The 18,484-nt window shown below is 53.7% G+C and overlaps 6 protein-coding genes and 2 non-coding genes across 8 annotated transcripts; 3 read left to right on the top strand and 5 right to left on the bottom strand.

Annotated features, from left to right (window-relative positions):
* Nucleotides 1-338: 338 nt before the first annotated feature.
* J4E79_004513 (uncharacterized protein) lies at nt 339-1,433 on the bottom strand (the record flags this gene model as incomplete). The annotated part of the gene is made up of 1 exon (XM_049353396.1): nt 339-1,433. The coding sequence occupies one exon, from the start codon at nt 1,431-1,433 to the stop codon at nt 339-341; it is 1,095 nt and encodes a 364-aa protein (XP_049211844.1).
* A 291-nt stretch (nt 1,434-1,724) lies between these two features.
* On the top strand, nt 1,725-3,409 carry J4E79_004512 (uncharacterized protein; the record flags this gene model as incomplete). Its single annotated transcript, XM_049353395.1, has 2 exons — nt 1,725-2,211; nt 2,271-3,409. 2 exons carry the CDS (start codon nt 1,725-1,727, stop codon nt 3,407-3,409), a joined length of 1,626 nt encoding a protein of 541 aa, XP_049211843.1.
* A 1,621-nt stretch (nt 3,410-5,030) lies between these two features.
* On the top strand, nt 5,031-6,422 carry J4E79_004511 (uncharacterized protein; the record flags this gene model as incomplete). The annotated part of the gene is made up of 4 exons (XM_049353394.1): nt 5,031-5,302; nt 5,354-5,455; nt 5,505-6,200; nt 6,257-6,422. The coding sequence occupies 4 exons, from the start codon at nt 5,031-5,033 to the stop codon at nt 6,420-6,422; spliced, it is 1,236 nt and encodes a 411-aa protein (XP_049211842.1).
* A 675-nt stretch (nt 6,423-7,097) lies between these two features.
* On the top strand, nt 7,098-7,996 carry J4E79_004510 (uncharacterized protein; the record flags this gene model as incomplete). Its single annotated transcript, XM_049353393.1, has 2 exons — nt 7,098-7,391; nt 7,445-7,996. The coding sequence occupies 2 exons, from the start codon at nt 7,098-7,100 to the stop codon at nt 7,994-7,996; spliced, it is 846 nt and encodes a 281-aa protein (XP_049211841.1).
* Nucleotides 7,997-9,232: 1,236 nt separating this feature from the next.
* RPS25 (40S ribosomal protein S25) lies at nt 9,233-9,836 on the bottom strand (the record flags this gene model as incomplete). The annotated part of the gene is made up of 4 exons (XM_049353392.1): nt 9,233-9,258; nt 9,351-9,560; nt 9,717-9,771; nt 9,834-9,836. The coding sequence occupies 4 exons, from the start codon at nt 9,834-9,836 to the stop codon at nt 9,233-9,235; spliced, it is 294 nt and encodes a 97-aa protein (XP_049211840.1).
* A 1,421-nt stretch (nt 9,837-11,257) lies between these two features.
* Nucleotides 11,258-13,595, bottom strand: J4E79_004508 (uncharacterized protein; the record flags this gene model as incomplete). Its single annotated transcript, XM_049353391.1, has 4 exons — nt 11,258-11,305; nt 11,360-11,709; nt 11,758-12,592; nt 12,798-13,595. 4 exons carry the CDS (start codon nt 13,593-13,595, stop codon nt 11,258-11,260), a joined length of 2,031 nt encoding a protein of 676 aa, XP_049211839.1.
* Nucleotides 13,596-17,532: 3,937 nt separating this feature from the next.
* Nucleotides 17,533-17,667, bottom strand: J4E79_004507. The gene has a single exon. It is a non-coding gene; the product is annotated as a tRNA-Arg (tRNA).
* A 277-nt stretch (nt 17,668-17,944) lies between these two features.
* On the bottom strand, nt 17,945-18,032 carry J4E79_004506. The gene has a single exon. It is a non-coding gene; the product is annotated as a tRNA-Gly (tRNA).
* Nucleotides 18,033-18,484: the final 452 nt, after the last annotated feature.

Raw genomic sequence — 18,484 nt, 5'->3', positions numbered from 1 at the left:
AAATGAAGACATTCCGGTTGAGAGTCTGAAGAGATGTATAGAGGGGGTTAGAAGATGGAAGTGGAGGTATAATTCGGGGTCTGCTCCATGTCACTCATTTGTCTCTCTTCCAATGATCGTAGCTCCAAGCCAGTTCATTGTGATTTCGCTCCTTGCTCACAATTCGTTGCTTTTTATACTCTTCTACTCGATCGTCATATGCATAGCTCTAAATGATATAGACCTACACGTGATGAATATGCAGAAGCGCACGCATCAACCAGTGCTTGTCGCTTTGAGCAATAATTGGGTATCTTTAAAAACATCCACGACTCTCCAGTACATCTTTAGCACACGGCTCACCCCATCGTAGGAGCAGCTGCTGCAGCCTTGATCTTCAGATTCCTCCTCTCTTCTTCTCTCCGCGCTTCCACACCAGCCAAAAACTCCATACGACCCAGATAGGCTTCCTTGGTCTTTCCATGTGTATCCAATTCCTCTGCGATGCCCTCTTTGTCCACGAAGCCTGTCCAGTCCATGCGCGATTTGTCCACGACATTGAGCTTCTGCGCCTTCTCGACCTTCTTCGCGACCGATATGTCTGTTTCTGGCGGAATTTCCTGCTCGCGTTGTAGATCGGCAGCGGCGGTACGGGGCCAGGAAAGTTGGTGTTCGGGTGCGAGGGCGCGGACGTAGCCTGTAGGGTTGGGGTCGAATCGGGATGGACGGCGCAGGGGGCGACGGATCTTGGGTCCACTAGACTCGGAGGGATCTTTGGGGGACTCTGTTGTGGGTATTGTCGCTGCGGACGCATCGAGTGTCGTCCACCCATCTTTGAGGTATTTGTCGAGCTGCGAGCGTGGAACTTGCTTCTCCTCGGTCGTGTCCTGCCCAGCGAAGGTGAAGACTTTCTTGATCGTGAGCTGTTCTTCCTCTTCCGCTGATACTGGGATGTTGGCTACGGGTACGTGATTTTGTTGTGCAGCTGATTCATGTGATGCTGTGGAATCCAAAGGCTTCAGAGGCGCTGCTGTCATTTGGGCCCATAGCGCATCGACATCTACAGTTGCGCCCTCGGTCCTTGCAAGCGGTCTCCGTTCTTTTCCCTCAATCCTCCGTTGCGCCCGTGTTTTGACAAGTCCACCCTCCCCGCCTTCATCATCTGATATGATCAGCTCGTCTGCATCATCGTTGCCGCCTTTCTTCCCCTTCTTCTTCGCTCGCTTCTTCCGCGCAGCTTGTATTGTCACTTCGTCTCCAGAATCAAGGTCTTCATCGGCAGGTGCTTTCCGCTTGCCCTTGCGCTGTGTGGGTTCTATCGTGACATGGTCTTCGTCTTCGGAACTGGATGCCTCTTCGGGAGGCGCGGCTTCGGGGTTGAAGTCCTCATCGGACGACTCGTGGTACTTCTCGTCGACGTTCTCGAGGTCTTCGTCGCCATAAGTGTGTGGCATGGTAAAGTGGGTATTGAGTCGGAGGCCTGGGATCGCGTCGCGCAAGCCAAAACGAAGATGCGCCAGATCGACGGCCAAGGCCAATGGGGTCTAGCGTGGCGCAAGGGCGAGCTCCAGACATCTGGAAGTTCATACGTCAGTGACGTGGGCGGGGAGGCAGGCGCGTTCCAGATCAAAACAAGCGAGGCATGCCTCCAGCTGGGCTGGCTTGCTTCTGTCTCCTAACCTCACCGTTGCTGTCGCGTAATGCGCGTTTGACTCTATCACTGATCGCATCACCCAGCCAACATCATGGCGCCAGTCGATACAGTCGCATCTACGCGGAGTAACTCACTCCCCATCGCCATCTTCGGGGGCCAAGTGCTCCTCGTTACAGTACTCACAGCTCGTGTACTTCTCACTACTCGACGCGCCGCCAAATCTCAGCCACCATCAACGCGCACGCGCTCACAAGACTCGGCTCGCCGCCGCCATGCCGTCACCTTCTCCGTCATTGCGCTTCTCTCACTACTCTCCGTCGGTAGCTTTGCCTTCCTCTGGCGCGCCATCTCCTACGTGCGATGGGCTGGAGAGAATACACATGACATTCCAGGTAGCCTCTGGAGTGGCTGGTATGGCACTGGCGAGGAAGGGAGATGGTATCTAGCCGACTGGATCGCGGACATCGATCTCGTGCGCGAGTTTGACAAAGTTGGAATAATGAAACCGGAGGGGTTTCTGTATACTAGCCAGTATTTCGTTGGACTGATCGCGAGCTCCATATTCATGGGCGCTGAAGGTATGTGCAATGCGATCGACGCAGATTCTCCAAGTCCCTCACTGACTGGTCATCTTTAGGCCGCAGGCGCAATCTTTCCAACACAACCATTGCGTCGTTCGTACTACTGAGCTCTATTGGAAGCTTAGGGTACTCTTTGAGCTTGTTCTTCATCACCATCTTGTATACGCCTTTGACCATACACCACGATGATACCCCGTTACACGACGCGCTGTTCACACCATATGCTTTCGTATACGACACTGGCATCGTTGCGTCGCTCATTACTCTGAATCTCTTTCCACAACTAGTCTCCGAGTTCGGCGACAAGAGCATGATGCGACTCGGATACCTGGCCATGCCACTTGCCTTTGCATTTGCGCCACAGTTGGTTCCCTACGCACTGGGTCATCAGCATACGTCTAAAGCAGCGGCTCATAGATCATACGTCAAAGTCTTCCACGCGCTATCAATTGCCTCTATCCTCGTATACTGGCGTGTGTGGACTACTCTGGTGTACGTCAACAGACCTGCCCAGCGCTCCCACGTTTGGGATCTCTTCGCGAATTCTATTGCCAAGAGCGATTCGGCGAATGCAAACAGGCTTCTCGCAAGTATCAGCAACGCGGGCCAAGCTCTCAAGCACATCAGCATGCACCCGGCTATCAGTGTCACCAGCCTCGACGTCCTCTTTGCTGCCATCAGCTTGCTGACGTGGACTTTCACGCGCGATCTAGATGTGCATGCGATCCTAGAAAGCAGCATACTTTCTTTTCTCGTTCCCACCCATGAGAAACACGTCACATTCAAGCAAGACCTGGCAAGAGTGATGGAGCATGCGAGCGAGCCCTCGTCCCCAATAGAGCCTCTTACGCCGAGGAAGCCTGGGCGCCCGGCAAAGAAGGCTGACGTAAATGGTACATCCACTTCCGCATCCACGAGTGCGTCTCTCAGACGCAGCACACGAGGGAAAGCGCGCACTTCAGATGTGGATTCTGACGCAGGCTCATTTGCTGGTGACCCTGATGCTACATACCAACCAACAGAGCAGACCAAGCGCGCTATACAGGGAATGGAGTCAGACGGCTCCGCGCCTGAGGGCGATCTAGTTCACGCGGGAGAGTCGACTGCACTAGCTATGTTTCTTGTCTTCTTCGGTGGACTGGGTCAATTAGCTGCGGGTACGCTGGGTGCCGAGGTGACAGGACCGCGAGACTGAGGCGGTTGAGTGTATTGTACTTCAGATCGCCCGAGTAACGAACGGGAATTATTTTCTTATTGGAAACCTGAAGAGTACGCAATCTATGAGCTGTTTAGGGTAGGCGTACAGGGCCTTTGGTGTACGGGAACAAGGATGGATGGGAATAGCGGCTTTGGCTTTTGATTTTGGATACCCCGGGTGCGCCGGAGCGTCGGGTCGTTTTGATATTGCTTTTTTGGAATACAGTGTTTGCAGGGATATAATGTACATTTTGCGCAAAGTCATCAAGTTGACGAGCAGAGTGACGATAACGCGCATGTTGACATGTCCTACTGACTGGACTCCTACACGTGTGCGACGTCCATCTGACAGTAAAGGGGCACACAGCGCTGTATCAATGACGTTCGGAAATAGTCTCTGCTACGCTGTGTAACCTTGCTGCCGCGGATAACAAATCCTTGTCCACCATGCGGCGTTGATATCGTCAGCTTGACTCAGGTAAGGTTGGGCTGACGGAGGTTGACTTCGGCACAACACTAATCGGGTAACTGTCCCAAGCCACAAAATACCAAGACGTTCGCTCTTCATCGAAGTTGGGCTGGTGTTGGAGAGCTGGGACGAGGACAGAATGGTGGTGCCTGAAGATCTTCCCTTGTTACCGTAAGCGAACGTGGCCTGCACGCGACCAACCGCCTCCTCACAATGACACTCTCCGTCTTCTACGACGGTTCCAGATGCTTCAGCGTCGTGCCACTGCAGCTATTTATCAGCAGCACTGACTTGTCTCCGACCCGGCCTCGAAACGTGTTACAGTGACGCTCTGGTGCCCGACGACTGGGCGCGCGCGGAGAGCCATCCTTGCCGACCCGGCTTCTTCGGCTGCTGGCTGCCAACAGAGAGTGGTTGCGAGCAGTGAAATTGCAGGGCGGGCATCCTGTCAGAGGGCAATCCAAGCATTCCTGGAAGAGTTGTAGTACTCCCGAGCGTTTGGCTGAAGGCGTGATTCGGGTTGGGCGTCGGCTCATCAGCAAGGACAGCGGTTCTGGGGCAGTGGCAGGCTCGGGCCTAAAGACTATCACCACCGTGCGCAACGCAAAGACGCTACACTACCACTGAACAACCATGGAGGTAAGCCCAGATTCCTTCTTTTACTCCTTTGCTTTCCCCACGTGTATCGTCGTCTTCCCTATCTAGCTAGATTACTGGCAAAGCCCCGGCGGTTGCGTCGCGACTTCCTCAGCCCTATGTACGTCTGCACCATGGCCTGAGCTCCCTGGGTGCCTTCCGCTCGGTGTCGACTGCCTTGCGCGCATCACCGACTGTTGTTGTAGAACATCACGGGGGCTCCTGATTGACTCGTCGCTTCTCTGCCACCTCTCCTTTGCATGTACCGCCCGTCCTCGTGGCCTCTCCCTGCTGGTCTCGTACCACACGTTGTCGCAGCGTGCCTGTCACTTCCCCACGAGAGTAGCACGCTTCACTGCGCAGATGCCTGCCAGCTGAAGGGCGATAGGAAGGGCCGGCTCTCTGTTTTCTGTCTTTTCTCGGCGCGGCGCTTTCTTCACCCACGATACCCAATTTTCTCTTAGTTCTGCGACTTCTGCTCTTAGCGATATACCCTGTACCACTAAGCACCACCATGGAGAGCCGCTTTCTTTCACACCGCCCTTCAGCAACCTTCGATGCTTCTCGCGACATTGTTCGAGACGATGGCGCTGAGGAGAGGCGGACATCCGCTAGCTCATCTTTACTCAGACCAAGTGCTCAATTGACCATGGACCGTTTTCTGCAGGATCTATCAAACGCAGAGCAGCCACCTGTTGACTTTGCGCCGCAGTATCACACTGGTCGCGTCCCCAATAGCAAGGCGGGAGATGGCAAGCCGCGATTGCTGCTCATGGGCCAGAGAAGGTGAGATCCGTCAAGGTCAGCGTGTTGAGCGCGCTAACCATCCATCTGCAGGAGCGGCAAGTCTTCGATATCAAGTGTCGTCTTTCACAAGCTGCCGCCAAGTGAGACGCTGTACCTCGAAACGACGTACAGGATAAAGAAAGAGTCCATGCAGTACGTTAATCACCAAGTGTACGCATACATGGCTGACTAATAACGCTAGCTCGTTCATGGACTTTCAAGTCTGGGATCTGCCAGGTCATCTGGACTACTTCGATCCAGCTTTCGATACCGACAACATCTTCGAGGAGATTGGAGCTCTGATATGGGTTATCGATGCCCAAGATGAGTATCTCGATGCAATTGCGCGACTGAACATGACCATCCTCAACCTTCAGCAATCATACCCCAACATCAACGTGGAAGTCTTCGTGCACAAGGTCGACGGTCTTTCAGATGACTTCCGCGGTGACACTTTCCGCGACATCATTCAGCGCGTGCAAGACGAACTATCGGATCACGGCTATGAGCAGGCGCCCATATCTTTCTACCAGACTTCCATCTACGACCATTCCATCTTTGAAGCCTTTAGCAAGGTGATCCAGAAGCTCATCCCACAGCTTCCCACCCTCGAAGCGCTGCTCAACAACTTGTGTGGTGCCTGTAACATCGAGAAAGCCTACCTCTTCGACATCATGAGCAAGATCTACATCGCAACAGATACAAGCCCGACCGATATTGGCAGCTATGAGATATGCTCCGACTACATTGATGTAGTCATCGATGTTAGTGAGATCTATGGCTGGGATCGACCCGATGAGGGCGAGGATGAGAGTGAGACTGGTAACAACGATGCCGAGAGTCTAATCACCATGGAGAAGAAGAACAGCAGATATCTCTACTTGCGGGAGATTAACAAGTAAGCAGACTACCTGCATGGTTATGGAATCGTGAGTGTACTAACGATGGACACAGGTATCTCGCTCTAGTATGTATCATGGGCCAGGATAATCCAGCGGAAAAGAAAGCCATCATCGACTACAACGTCGGCGTCTTTCAAGCAGGACTCAAAAAGGTCTTCCCCAAGAGCGACAGAGAAGCGCAAGTCGAGATCCGCGATATTCACGACGGCGCTGAATGAGTGATTGAGGTGATGCTCATTAAATGAGGAAAGACCACTGAACGATTTCGTACTCTAAGAAGCGGGAAACGCCACGATCCCTACATCATGCAAATCACACAACTAGTGGAGAGAAGATGGAAGATGGACGTTGTATATACACACACGAAGGGAGGGTTGTATTACTACAAAAGTGAAACATTCGCATGACACCTGCGATATCGTACAGTAGCCAGATTACAGAAATTTGCATATTGACTCTACGAGTTATGCGATTCCAAGTCTTTCATGCCGATCTCATCCATTGCAAGTTGTCCAAAAGTGATAGTCCAGTAGTAGCGTCTTGGCCAAGATCGCCAATGACATCAATCTGAAAGTGGCCAATCATCGGAACCGAGATTGTGGTACTTCCCGACAGCAGCGCCTCGGAACGCGCAGGCGAAAGCAATCTATTCTCCGCATCGCGCATCCGACGGTTCCTGGCTTGCGGACACGTCTCCGAATACTTTCTTCGGTGGCTAGTTAGGGTTGTGCCTCGGTATCTGAGTGACGTTGACGCGGGAGTACCACACTTTGAGCTGCGTAACTGTTGGATGAACAGGTATGAACGTCTCCGAGCAACTCTCGCTATATGTAGACTGACCACGCAAATAAAGCAGTGCATCTGAACGCATTACCGTCACTACCACCGCCATAATGTCCTCATCACAGCGATACCGCCGTGCTGCGAAAGAGGAGCCCACAGACACGACCACGTCTTCTATTCCTCCGACCTCCTCGGGCGCTCAAGAGAAAGCAGAGCTTAAGAAAGCCGTCAAGGAGCAAGCCGCTGCGACGTCAAATGGCTTATCCGTGCTGGACATACTGCGCATACTAAGTGGCGTCCTCCTATTGAGTTGCGGGCTGAGCTATCTGAGTACAAGTGGAGAAAGTATGACATGGGGATATAATGCATGGTGGACCAGAGCTCGAGAGTGGAAGAGCCTCATGGTAAGTTTCTCTTTCACATTCCAACAAGCTCTCGTAGCTAACATGACACGTAGCAAGGAGAACTCACCCTAACCGATGCTGAATTGGCTCTATATGACGGCAGCGACCCCTCGAAACCGATCTACCTCGCTCTAAACGGTACAATCTACGACGTTTCCATTTCGCCTACGACCTACGGACCCGGCGGCTCATACCACTTTTTCGCGGGCAAAGACGCAGCGCGCGCCTTCCTTACGGGTTGTTTCGCCGAAGACACTGTGCCCGATCTACGCGGCGTAGAGGAAATGTTCATACCCGTTGAGCCCGAAGAGAAAGCCGGTCTGACACAGGAAGAAAGAGAAGTGGAAATGGAAAAGGCGCGGAAGAGGAAACCATTGAGCAAGGGAGAACTGAAGAACAGGCGTGCACAGGAACTCAAGAGCGCTAGAAAACAGATGGTTGCCGGTCTGGAGGGCTGGCATATGTTGTTCCGTGGAGACAAGGGTAAGCCGTATAGGCGGGTAGGCTATGTCAAGAGGGAACCTGGATGGCAGGACAGAATGCCTAAGAGGGGCTTGTGCGAGCAGGCCGAAAAGGGCAGGCCGGTTCGGAAATATGAACAATAGGTCGAGCTTCCCTCGGCATACTGTCCTGGCCTTCCAGGCGTATATCCATTGTATATACGCACAAACTTGATGCCCGCGTCCCCAGCCTTCCTACTGTAAATCTTGTCTAATAACTATTCTCACACTCGAATCTTGTCCTTCACTTGCGCGGCAAGTAAATATAGCTATGCTGCAATAAAGTATGTCCTTCTCAACCGACGCAATTTGTGAGGCATCTGATGGGCCCATGTGGCCAATCTATCCTAACAAAATACCAGTATATCCTTGAGTCACACCGTCGCGTGACTTCTTGCAACTTGAGAGATCGAGCCTTCCATACTACAAGCGAAATGATGTGATCCAAAACGCAGAGCAAGCAGGAAGGGATAGCTATACTATACCTACCAGAGGTTCTGACTTCCACAAGCGTATAAGGAACGAACTTGGCATGCCTGACACTTGATGAGATAGAGTTCTAGTTTTCCAACCAGTCCAGATCAAGAGCCCATTCCTCCGCCTCCGTGTACTCTTACTATTATCTAAGATCGGGACGAAATAGGAAGTGTGTAGTAGGAGAACGTGCCGCCTCAGACAGTATACGGGCCTAAATCAAGGAACCGCGGCATGGATTAAATCCATCTTCACAGACCGATGGTACATGTCCGCAAGTTGATCAATACGTGCTCGCGCTCTGACCGGACATATCCTTGTGAGCAGTCATAGCAAGCACGAGGTGTAAGCAAGACAGAGACCTGTCGTCGGTACGTCTCTAGGGAAAAGAGCAGAGTGCTATGGCAATTTCAAGCTGGAGAGTAAAAGCGGTGGAATTCGCGATTGACATGACGCCAGACATCAGCGCTAGTATGCTTGCAAAAGCCAGAACAAGGGGAGGGGACACGAGGGCTGCAAGTATTGACAAAACCAAGACAAGGACAGTGGTACGAATGAACACTCTGTAGTGTGGACTCAACATTAGCACACGAGCGCTTTCACTAATAGCAAGGTCAAGTTGGGTGGTGGTGTTTCGGAAGTCTTTTCATTCAGTACATAACCGACACCTCCAATGGACCCTAGGTGCTGTACCCGAGCCCGTTCCTCTCATTTCATGTCCGCTATGAAGCATGCATCCCAATGTAGTATGACCCGTTCATTTCATGAAGACGCCGATTGGTAATGGAAAGAGGAATGCCGTTAAAAAGCCGAAAGAGGTATCCGAGATTCGCATTTACGTTCGTTTAATTGTCGGTTGCGTAAGGCTTACTCGGCGGCGCCGACAGCTCGTGCTGCAGTGTGTTAGTGAACGCTCATACAATCTCCAAATATTCCAAGGTTTCGTAACACGTGGATCTTTCGAAATGCATTTGTGGTGACATACTGTAGATGCTGAGCTTGGAGTGTCCGACAACCTTCTTGATCTGACCGTTGGCCTCAAGGTCGTTAAGAGCTTGACGCGCGAGCGAACCGTTGATCTTCAAGCGATCGACGAGAGTGGCAACGGTGATGAGGCGGTAGGACTGGACATCCTTCTGGAGCTTGTCGTTGGTCTGCTTGTCGAGAACGACAGCGTGCTGGGCCTTGTCCTTGACTGCTTATGTGTTAGTGGCAAATCGACTCTGGAGTCATGTTGAAGTGCGCGATGGTGAAACAGGGTTGCGGGAGTATCAATAAGGCTTTCGAGCGTTTCCGACGTGTTCGCGAGGTGTATAATTATGCTGAAGGTGTGCAGTGCTGGATCACGTACCCTTGCCCTTGGACCACTTCTTCTTCTGCTTCTTGCCTCCAGTTGCTGCAGGTGCCTGTCTAACGGTCAGCGCCAACAATCTTCGTTTTCGGAATCTCGACCGCGCATTAGACGTACCATTTTGTCGGTTGTTGTGTGGTTGCTGAGGAGAGACGGTCGAACTCAGGTCAATTTCGACTTGCTCGGGGGCGGAGAAGGTGCGCTTTCTTGGCGCGCTAACCAAGCGAGCTACGTCCCCACGTGATCAATCACTCCACCGTCCGACCTACTCGAGATAATGTCTAAGGCATGTGTGACGCAATTCTTATTTGCTACTCAAGTATGTGCGTCAATTCGTATGAATTTGGGTTTCATGTCCACCACGGAACTCCAGACCACAGACACGTGCAGCACCTGGGCGTTGTTCTCCAGAGATACCTACCATTAACAGCGCCACCCAGGCGCCGCACGCTACGATTCCGATCTTTTTAGCGCTTATAGACCGTTGCCAGGAATCACATGTCGCACATTATGAGGAGGGATCACGCGTTCCCTTAGTCGGCGGACATGCTTCCCAAACGATGCTTTCAATGAATTGGAAGACTAGCGCCTGAACCGCCAATGTATGCAACCAATGCGGCGTGATTATAATGATGTGCTTGAACAGGAAGGTGTGGTTTGCTGAACGGCGACAAGATCATGAAGTGGTCTTGACGACTATCAAGGTGTCGGTGGCGGATAGAAGAGGACAATGTCTGTGTGCGAACTTCTGGGGGGCTTCGGAAATTGTTGTCGAAAACTACCAGAATAGACATGGATGCGCGGGGGTCTGACCGTCAATGCAACGCTGCAGGGCATGAGCATACGAGGTTCGGAGAGATGTGTGCACCAAATTTAGCACGCGGTTGGTTGACCGTGATCACGCATTAGTAGAGTGCAGTGTAGATCAATACATGTTCCACACGGACGCGAAGCCCTGCGCCAGCACGCGGACGAAGTGCATAGGGGAAATCCCATTCGATGTCAACGTACACCATGGAGCAAAGATGCGCCGAAGATTGTTTTCCAATTACAAGCTAATCAGCACAAGTCACTACCAAGGACTCTTGCGCCAGCCAAGTGCGTCCGACTCGCCTTTTCGCATATTGTATCTCTCCGATGTAGACAACGCAGATACCCCTCAACCATGACTGATACTGACTCAAGGAAAGTAATGAGAGACAAAGACACGTCTGACAGTAAAGGAAATGGACGTCAACATACGACTGAACCACTAATAGAGACGATGAGGGCAAGGAAAAGGTTGGCTTCAACTAGAAAGATCTCCCTCCGTCTTTTTTGCAGTCCGATGCCAACAATTACTTCGCCCGCTGAGCCCACACGCGAGCACGCGTTCTTCCTCTACGTGATTGCAAATGCTCGCTAAGATGGAAGAACAGTCCGTAGTAACCAGAACATGGAACAGAGCTGACAACTGGTAAATGCTGATGGCTCCAATCCGCAAGTGCAACGATGAGAGGTATTCGCCAAGACGCCATGTCCAAATGATGGATGCATAATCATTAGAAGAAATGGGTGTGTGGTTTCGAGAGCTCGTGAACTTCCATCTCCTGTTCGAGTGGTTAGCTTCGCTCCGGTAACGATACTCTAGCTGCAGTACATACCATCTTAAAGGAGTTCAGTTCCTCCTTGATCTGTTGCGCAAGCATCGGTGTAAGCCTATTACACGTTGCGATGTCGCCTCTACGATCGTAGTCCTGTGGTGACCATGCATCGTGGAATTGGATACGTGGGCTAAAACTGATGTTTCGAAGACCTCCGTGAGGTGTGGTAGGAAGACTCCTCGTGCTGCCGTTGGGAATACGCGGTGGTTTGCCGAAGTAGTCATCGTTGCGAGCTTGCCCAACCTCTGTTTTTGGCGTAGCAGGGGAGCTAGATCTTGATGAGCCCACATTTGGGACGGCATCGACGGGCTTCAGAACAGGCGAACCTGAATCTGAGTTTGTACCGGTGCCTGATTTTTCGTCAGTAACTGCATATGAGGAATGCGTAGCACACGTACGTTTTAGGATGCCCTTCTTCATCGAGGAAAGAACCTCGGCACGATCGCGATCGGACCCAACGATGCTCTTCCTTGACATAGCCTCGTTGCCCAACGCAGAGGGGTTTACAATCTCTGCGGACCGTCCGGCGTCAATCGAATTGCGCTCCAATCTAGGATAGCCAGTGCCGCCTCCGATCTGCTCGTGAGGGTTTGCGTTGACATTGACCTTTTGTCTCTCAGCCTCGACGGTGACAAGAGACACCTGACCCACGCTGGGTCTAGTGATAGGGCCATCGGCGGCAGGGACTCCAATGACCGACTTTGGCCTGAAGAGGCCCTTGATGGATTTTGTGCCCTTCTTCATCCCATGACCCATCTTGCGGAGCATGACCGATGCAGACGACGCGGCTGACTGTATTGAGAGGTTGTCAGTAGAGCCTATGCCACCCTGTCCTGAGTAGATGCCAGCGCCAATACCTGCCGCCTCTTGCTTTGCGATAATCGCCGCTTGTTCGGCATCCTCGTCGTTCTGGTACTTGTCTTTCCTCAATCTTGCACGCTCTGCCGAGATGTTATTCTCAGCAGAAGCCTTTCGAAGCTCAGCTGCGCTTCCAAAAGAAAAGGCCCTGCGTAGCCGGGACTTCATTCCCTTGTCCTTGTCGTTCACAGCGTTGAGGTGTTGCATCGCTGTGCTAGGTAGTACAGGTGCCTTCGCAGGGCTTGCAGGCTCTGATGGGGAGACCGGGTGCGACAGAGGAGATGGAGCTTGCCGCCTGTTAGGCTCAGGTGCTTTGGAAGGACCGCCTGCTGCTACGGAGGCATAGCTGCGCTGCGTGTTCACCACAGGGCGAGACTGGATTCCTTGTCAGCTTGCGAAAGTCTGGTGAAGTCACTCTACTCACTTGAGACCTTGAAGAGTTGTTAGAGGAAGCACTGCCTGCACTGCCTTGCCGTTCATGACTGTGACTCGAGTCGGGGCGGCTTCCTGCACGATTCGAATTCGAGGGCGTGGTGGTGGAGGCGCTCGGTGTCGTGCTTGAACCAGCTCCTGAGCTAACCTGCAATGATGCCATGGCGGAGGTAACGTTGTTGTCTCCTTCCAGTCCGTTGAAACTGCGTCTTCTATATCGCTTAGCGGGGTCTATACCGCCTGAGCGAATAACTTGCGTATCATCTGCACTGTTCGCTCGGTTGTGCCCTGGCCTGAATGGCTGTGGGCCGTCATTCTGCGTGGGTCCCATCTGGGAGTTTCCTCCTGATGTAGAGCGTTGCGTCGGGGTAGAGGCACCGGTCGGAATGCTGTTGGACGAGTCTGTCCGTCCAGCGCCTCGCCTGTATCGTCCTGGTGAGGGCTTGGCAGGCGTATCGCCTATTGAAAGCGAGAGATCGGGTATGGAGGTGGATAGCGTGATGGAGGGCGCAGCGGAGTCGTAAGGTTTCTTGGTGTCGCGGTCATCTCTGGCAGCTGTGGGTGGCCCAGCCGACGAGCGGTTGGACGAGCCAGAGGTGGAGACTGTGGAATCGGAGGATGAGGAGGGGTGAGAGGGGTGGCCGAGTCGTGTCTGGTTGGCGTGGCTGGGAGGCTGCTGCAGGGTTTGGGGGGCTGGAGTCGAGGCAGACCTGTTGTCCTGGCGCAGCTGGGGCGTGCTGTTGAAGGCATACGGGGCTATGGGTGCGGCGGTCCCCCTGTATCCAGTGCCTCCCGAGTTTCCATTTTGCTGGTTGCGCGGCATCTGCGAGGCCCGCTGTTGTTGTTGGTTGGGGTGGTTGGGCGGGTTTTTGTAGGCATCGGACGGCGAGTAGGGCATTGTAATGGGTCCTGTCGTCTGGATGACTGATGTGAGTACCTGAGCCATCGGAGGCCTGCGAGGTAGCGCTATCAGGAGCTCGACGGGGGTGGGCGAGGACTCGTCGGCGGCAGGAAGCGGCGACCGAGACGGGCAAAGGAAGATCTGTGGAGGGCGGGCGCATTAGCAGGGGGCTCTGAGAGTGCGAAGGCTGCGGGTGGTGGAGCGATGGGCATGGTGGCCGCGGTCGCGGACGGGAGGCAGGCGACCAGAGCGTGGCCTTTAGGGACGGGGCATTGGGGGGCAGGCAGGCCTGTGTCGGGGCTCCTGGGGCGGCGACGGGCAGCTGGGGGAGGTGTACCTGCTATGAAACAAAACGGACAAAGTATTAAAACAGAGAATAGAATGTAACGTCGTCAAGCGCTGGGAAGGCTGTCGTGAATCGACGGAGATGGCAGCGTGTACCAAGCCTCCCGAGCAGTTGTTCAAGCCTGCATTGGTCGGTCGTGGAGAGTCGGTCTTCTGCTGCTGACAACGACGTGCGATTCAACAAGCAAGCAGAAAAGGAAATAATAGAGGGAGGGTAAGGTTGGCCGTCGCGGTGAAGAGTTGAGGTTGTCAGGCAAAGGGGCCGCACTAGTCTCTGGAGCACGCACGGACGGGCGCGGCTGGGTCTAGGAGATTCAATAACTTCCTCACGCCAGACAACGAGCACGTTGCCCTGCCTCGCCAGGTGCAGCAGCGTCGTTATGCCAGGCTGCCTGTGCGGCCAACCCGTCGCAGGCGTGTGGGCGACGCTGGATGCCGTGAGCCTCTGCTGGATAGCCTCAGGGCCTCGCGGCTCGTGGCCCAGGGCAGCTGCCGCTCGTCGTATTCACGCAAATCTTCATAGCCGATGGCCGCTGAGCTTCATCCGCCCCGACGTTGTGAAGACAGCGTCCGTCACCTCACCTCACCTCGCCAGCTTCACTTTGACCCTGGTCGCGCCCCCGTCATATAGTGCTCGGGCGCAGCCGATATAAGCAACAATATCGCGGCGGCCCATTTGCACCTCTAACCACATGTTGATCCTGCCACATTCCCACCCTGCCGTTCGGAAGCTTCTCGCTGCATGGCAACGGCACACTGCACCAGGCCCGGCCAACGTCACGGCTGCCTGCAAACCCTCCAGCTCCTGTCGCGGCTGGTGCGTCGACGCGTTGCGCTTAGGCCGAGCAGATACGACGCGATCTGGTAAACACTTACGAATTCGCCTCTGCGAGGGTCCCCGACGGCCAATCCGCAGCGCGCGCCCGGCGTCGCGCGACCCACCGCACCTGCGGCTCAGCCGTTTGCAGCAGTTGGTGAGTAGCGGTGGGCTCGTTAGGTCGCTGGCGGGCTGCGATAACGACGCTCCAAAGCCCGCCCTCGCCATGTTGATGCTTCACCGACACGTCTGTACCCCGCTCCTCTGCACGCCAGTCTCCCGTCCCTCTGCTACGCCGTGCCTGCTCCTACTGTGCCTACCTGATGCCACGGCTCTACCACCACTCCCCACCTCTCCTGCTCCCGGCACTGCATGCATGGCACCATTGCAGAGGGTCCCGGCACCTCGTCGGGCCTTCCGCGAGACTCGTGCAGGATCGCATCCCCGTGATGAAATTTGCGGATTGCGATGTTCCCCAAGCCGTGGGGAACGGGACGAGGATGCTCGGCTCAGCGAGATGAGAGCTGTTTGATGTGCATTGTCGAGGCACAACATCATTTCCTCTAATTGCGCAACCGCACTCGAGACACGCCTAGCAGTCCCGTCTCTGCTGTTGTGCAGAAATGGCAGTGGTGCGCGGCGTCGCAGCTCATGGCGTTCGAGGGTGGGTTTTCTCCGTTCCACCATGTCTTTTTGTGCCCCGCTTTTCTCGCCAGGGTGACGCGATCAGCAGAAAGACGCGATCAGTGCGGCTTCTATTTTGAGCAGCACCACCAATCAACGACTCGTGTGGAGAGATCGAGGAAAACCTCCTGCTTCTTCGGGAATCATCTACGCTCACTACCAGCCCTCACCCACACGTCTTCACGTCCTCTTGTGCATCTTTTTTCCTCGCCTTCTTCGGCAGTAAGAGAATCCCGAGACTCGTCCAGACGGAGCATTTGCGCTAGCCTTTAGCACAACGCATATAGAATTGACTCTCGCGGAGCTAACCAGGGTCCCAAATTGGCGGTACTTCATTGTCGTCGCAAGGAACCATCCCTCTCGATCAAGGCTCTATTACTATTCCTATGCTGAGACGCAAATCCAGCTCGCCGATCAAAAGCTGCCTGCTGTATCCTGGACACTGCAGGGAAGGCAATTGCAACCGATCGTTGTGCGTGTCAACACATCACCATGTCTGACTTCTCGACCCGACGGCACCAAGGCTTGGTAGGTTGCCCATGCTCTCGACTGATCCACTGCATCTCTGGGGTATTATCATACCCAGTCCATCCGCCAGTATCCAAGTCCAGATCTCAATCGCCACGATGTCAATGTCGACGCTTCTCCGCGTCCGCCGCAGCTGCGCAACACACTTTCATACCTCAATACACCCCAGCGATTGTAGCCGTTATGTTTAGTCTCCACGCGTCCATCGACCTAGAGCACTCCCAACGAGTATTCGGGGAGAAATTCTTACCAACAACCAATCAAGCATTTTGGCTCATCTACCCGTCTGGAACCCCACATGCGTCCAATCGCTGTCTAGACCGGCCAAGCACGCACGAGGAAGCTTTTGTGGCTGCTCTGATTAACGTCACACAGGGTAAAGCCCTTTACTAGCAATGTAGTCTGCGCATTTGTTAGCAGAACAGCCAATTGGAACGCGCTTGATGTTTGAACGTCTCGCTTGGATGTTTCTTCCGATCGTCGATTGCCGTCCAGCCGCTGTCTGCGGGATCTCCAATGCCCATGCACAGTGCGCCATGGAACTGGATCTGCTGTCCTGTTGTCGGTGTAGTAGCTGTGCAGCTCGGTGCACACGACCTCTTGGGACGATGAACACACACCACAGCACACAGGCATGTTCCATCCTTGCAAGCAACCCACGCGAAGAGTGCTCAGCACGAAAGCTCTGATGTAGTAGCGTTCGCGGCTGTGTGGATTTGCTGGTCAACCGCCAAGGACGGGAGGCAGCGCTGATGTTGCTGTATTCTGACCGCTTCAAACAGCTTTGTTAGGTCTGGGGCGCCTCTCGCATAGTCGTTCTGTCGGGGTCCAGGGATGCATTACATCTTGGCCTATGTGTGGCTGGAAGATCCATGCTTGTCCATTGGAAAGATGACTGATTGCTAGGGAACTTGGCACGATGGCGGGAAAGGACTTCTGCTCACCATCTGTCTACTCTAGCAAATGCTGTATACTCCACAGCCCTTGGAAAGCGCAGGACTCAAAACTCCGCGCTGATCCCAACCCCGTCAGCGTCGAATCTCACTTTCTTCACTGATCGCCCATCTGACATCATTGCGAAGACACGTCAGCCTCCGTGTCGTTGAGGAGCCAACCCACATGCACCGTTGAGTCGCATCCACTCTTTGGTCACCGCGTTTCAGATTCAAGGTTATCGGATCGACAAGAACGGGTATCATAATTTCCCGAACCCTGATTTACCCAAGATGACGCAAGGATCTTCCGCTGCAGACCCGGCAGGTTTGTTTATGTGCGTCAAGTTGCTTGTCTTAATTGCCTTGACAGCAACGCGACCAGGTCGCTGGGTTGGGAAAATGTATCTGAAACGTGACGATCGATGGCTGCACGTATATCGTCCCGCGTTCTGCCACCGGGAGGATGCAGATATCAACAGCCTGCTTGGCATTATAACGAGCGTGTGTGGAATGTCCAACTGCTTGCCGTGACTCGTGTTCAGTACCCGAAGCGACAAGGTAGAGTCGATGGTGGAGATTGCAAAAAGAACGGCCACAACAAAACATGCAACTCCAGACAGAGCATCAGCATGTTTGAGGAGCGTCTCGATTGGGGTAAAAAGCAAAAAGTAAGCGAAGCCCATGGGGATCGAACCCACAACCTGTTGTCTGTTAGAGTCTGGTGGGTGTCTCGAGGCGCGTTGAACCATACCTTTGGTGTTTGATGTTTTCTCCGAAAACCAACGCGCTACCATTGCGCCAAGGCTCCTCTTTAGGAAGTATAGAAGACTGTCGCGAAATCTGCCCTATATAACTACACTCAGAACTGTACGTCCTCGCCGTGCGAGCTTCCAGCCAGACTAGAGGGCAAAAATGCGGACTCCAAGTGACGAGTTCCTGCATTCTACCCCGCTGTTAGCCAGGCGCTTAGAGCATCCGGCGTTGGCGGCACCCCACTGGCACGTGACCCCGCGCAGGTTTGCAAAAAGACATGTCCCTCCCGAGCACCACTACCACCACAACGACGCGCAGGATGGCAAAAGGAATGCATCGGCCGGGAATCGAACCCGGGGCTAGCCGAAACTGTGCTGTGAGGCATGGCAACGGCTAATTTTACCACTAAACCACCGATGCGGATTGGAGGTGTTATTGATGAAGGATTGAGCAGACGGTAACACTATAGTCCCGGCTTCACCACGCGAAGAAGAAGCATTGGGGGAGAAGATGTGAGAACTGGAGCATTTTGAGTTGATTCGGGTTGTTCAGGGGTAGTGAAGGATTTGCCTGGGCTGTGGGTCTGGAACGCCATGGACTTGTACCACTGAGCTACCCCTCTATCGATAGTAGCGTCGCAAATTCTTAGACGTCTTGACCTGACTACAAGGCTCGGAAGCAGACATGATTGTTTGATGGCGTTGCCGCGGCTAGGTTCGGTGACAGATATTGAACATTCGCAAAATCTACACTCGAGCAACTACAATGGGATACAACGGCAGCGTGGAGCCTTCCTCTAATTCAGGTGCCTCACCCTCACAGAGACTATGTGTACCATTCTTCGAAAGATACCGAATCATCAACTTGGCAAG

Source organism: Alternaria viburni (genome assembly GCF_023758015.1).
Source record: "Alternaria viburni strain BMP 2772 chromosome Unknown scaffold_8, whole genome shotgun sequence".
Taxonomy (NCBI): Eukaryota; Fungi; Ascomycota; class Dothideomycetes; order Pleosporales; family Pleosporaceae; genus Alternaria; species Alternaria viburni.
Note: the sequence above shows the minus strand (reverse complement) of the source record. Positions and strands in the feature narration are given on the sequence as shown.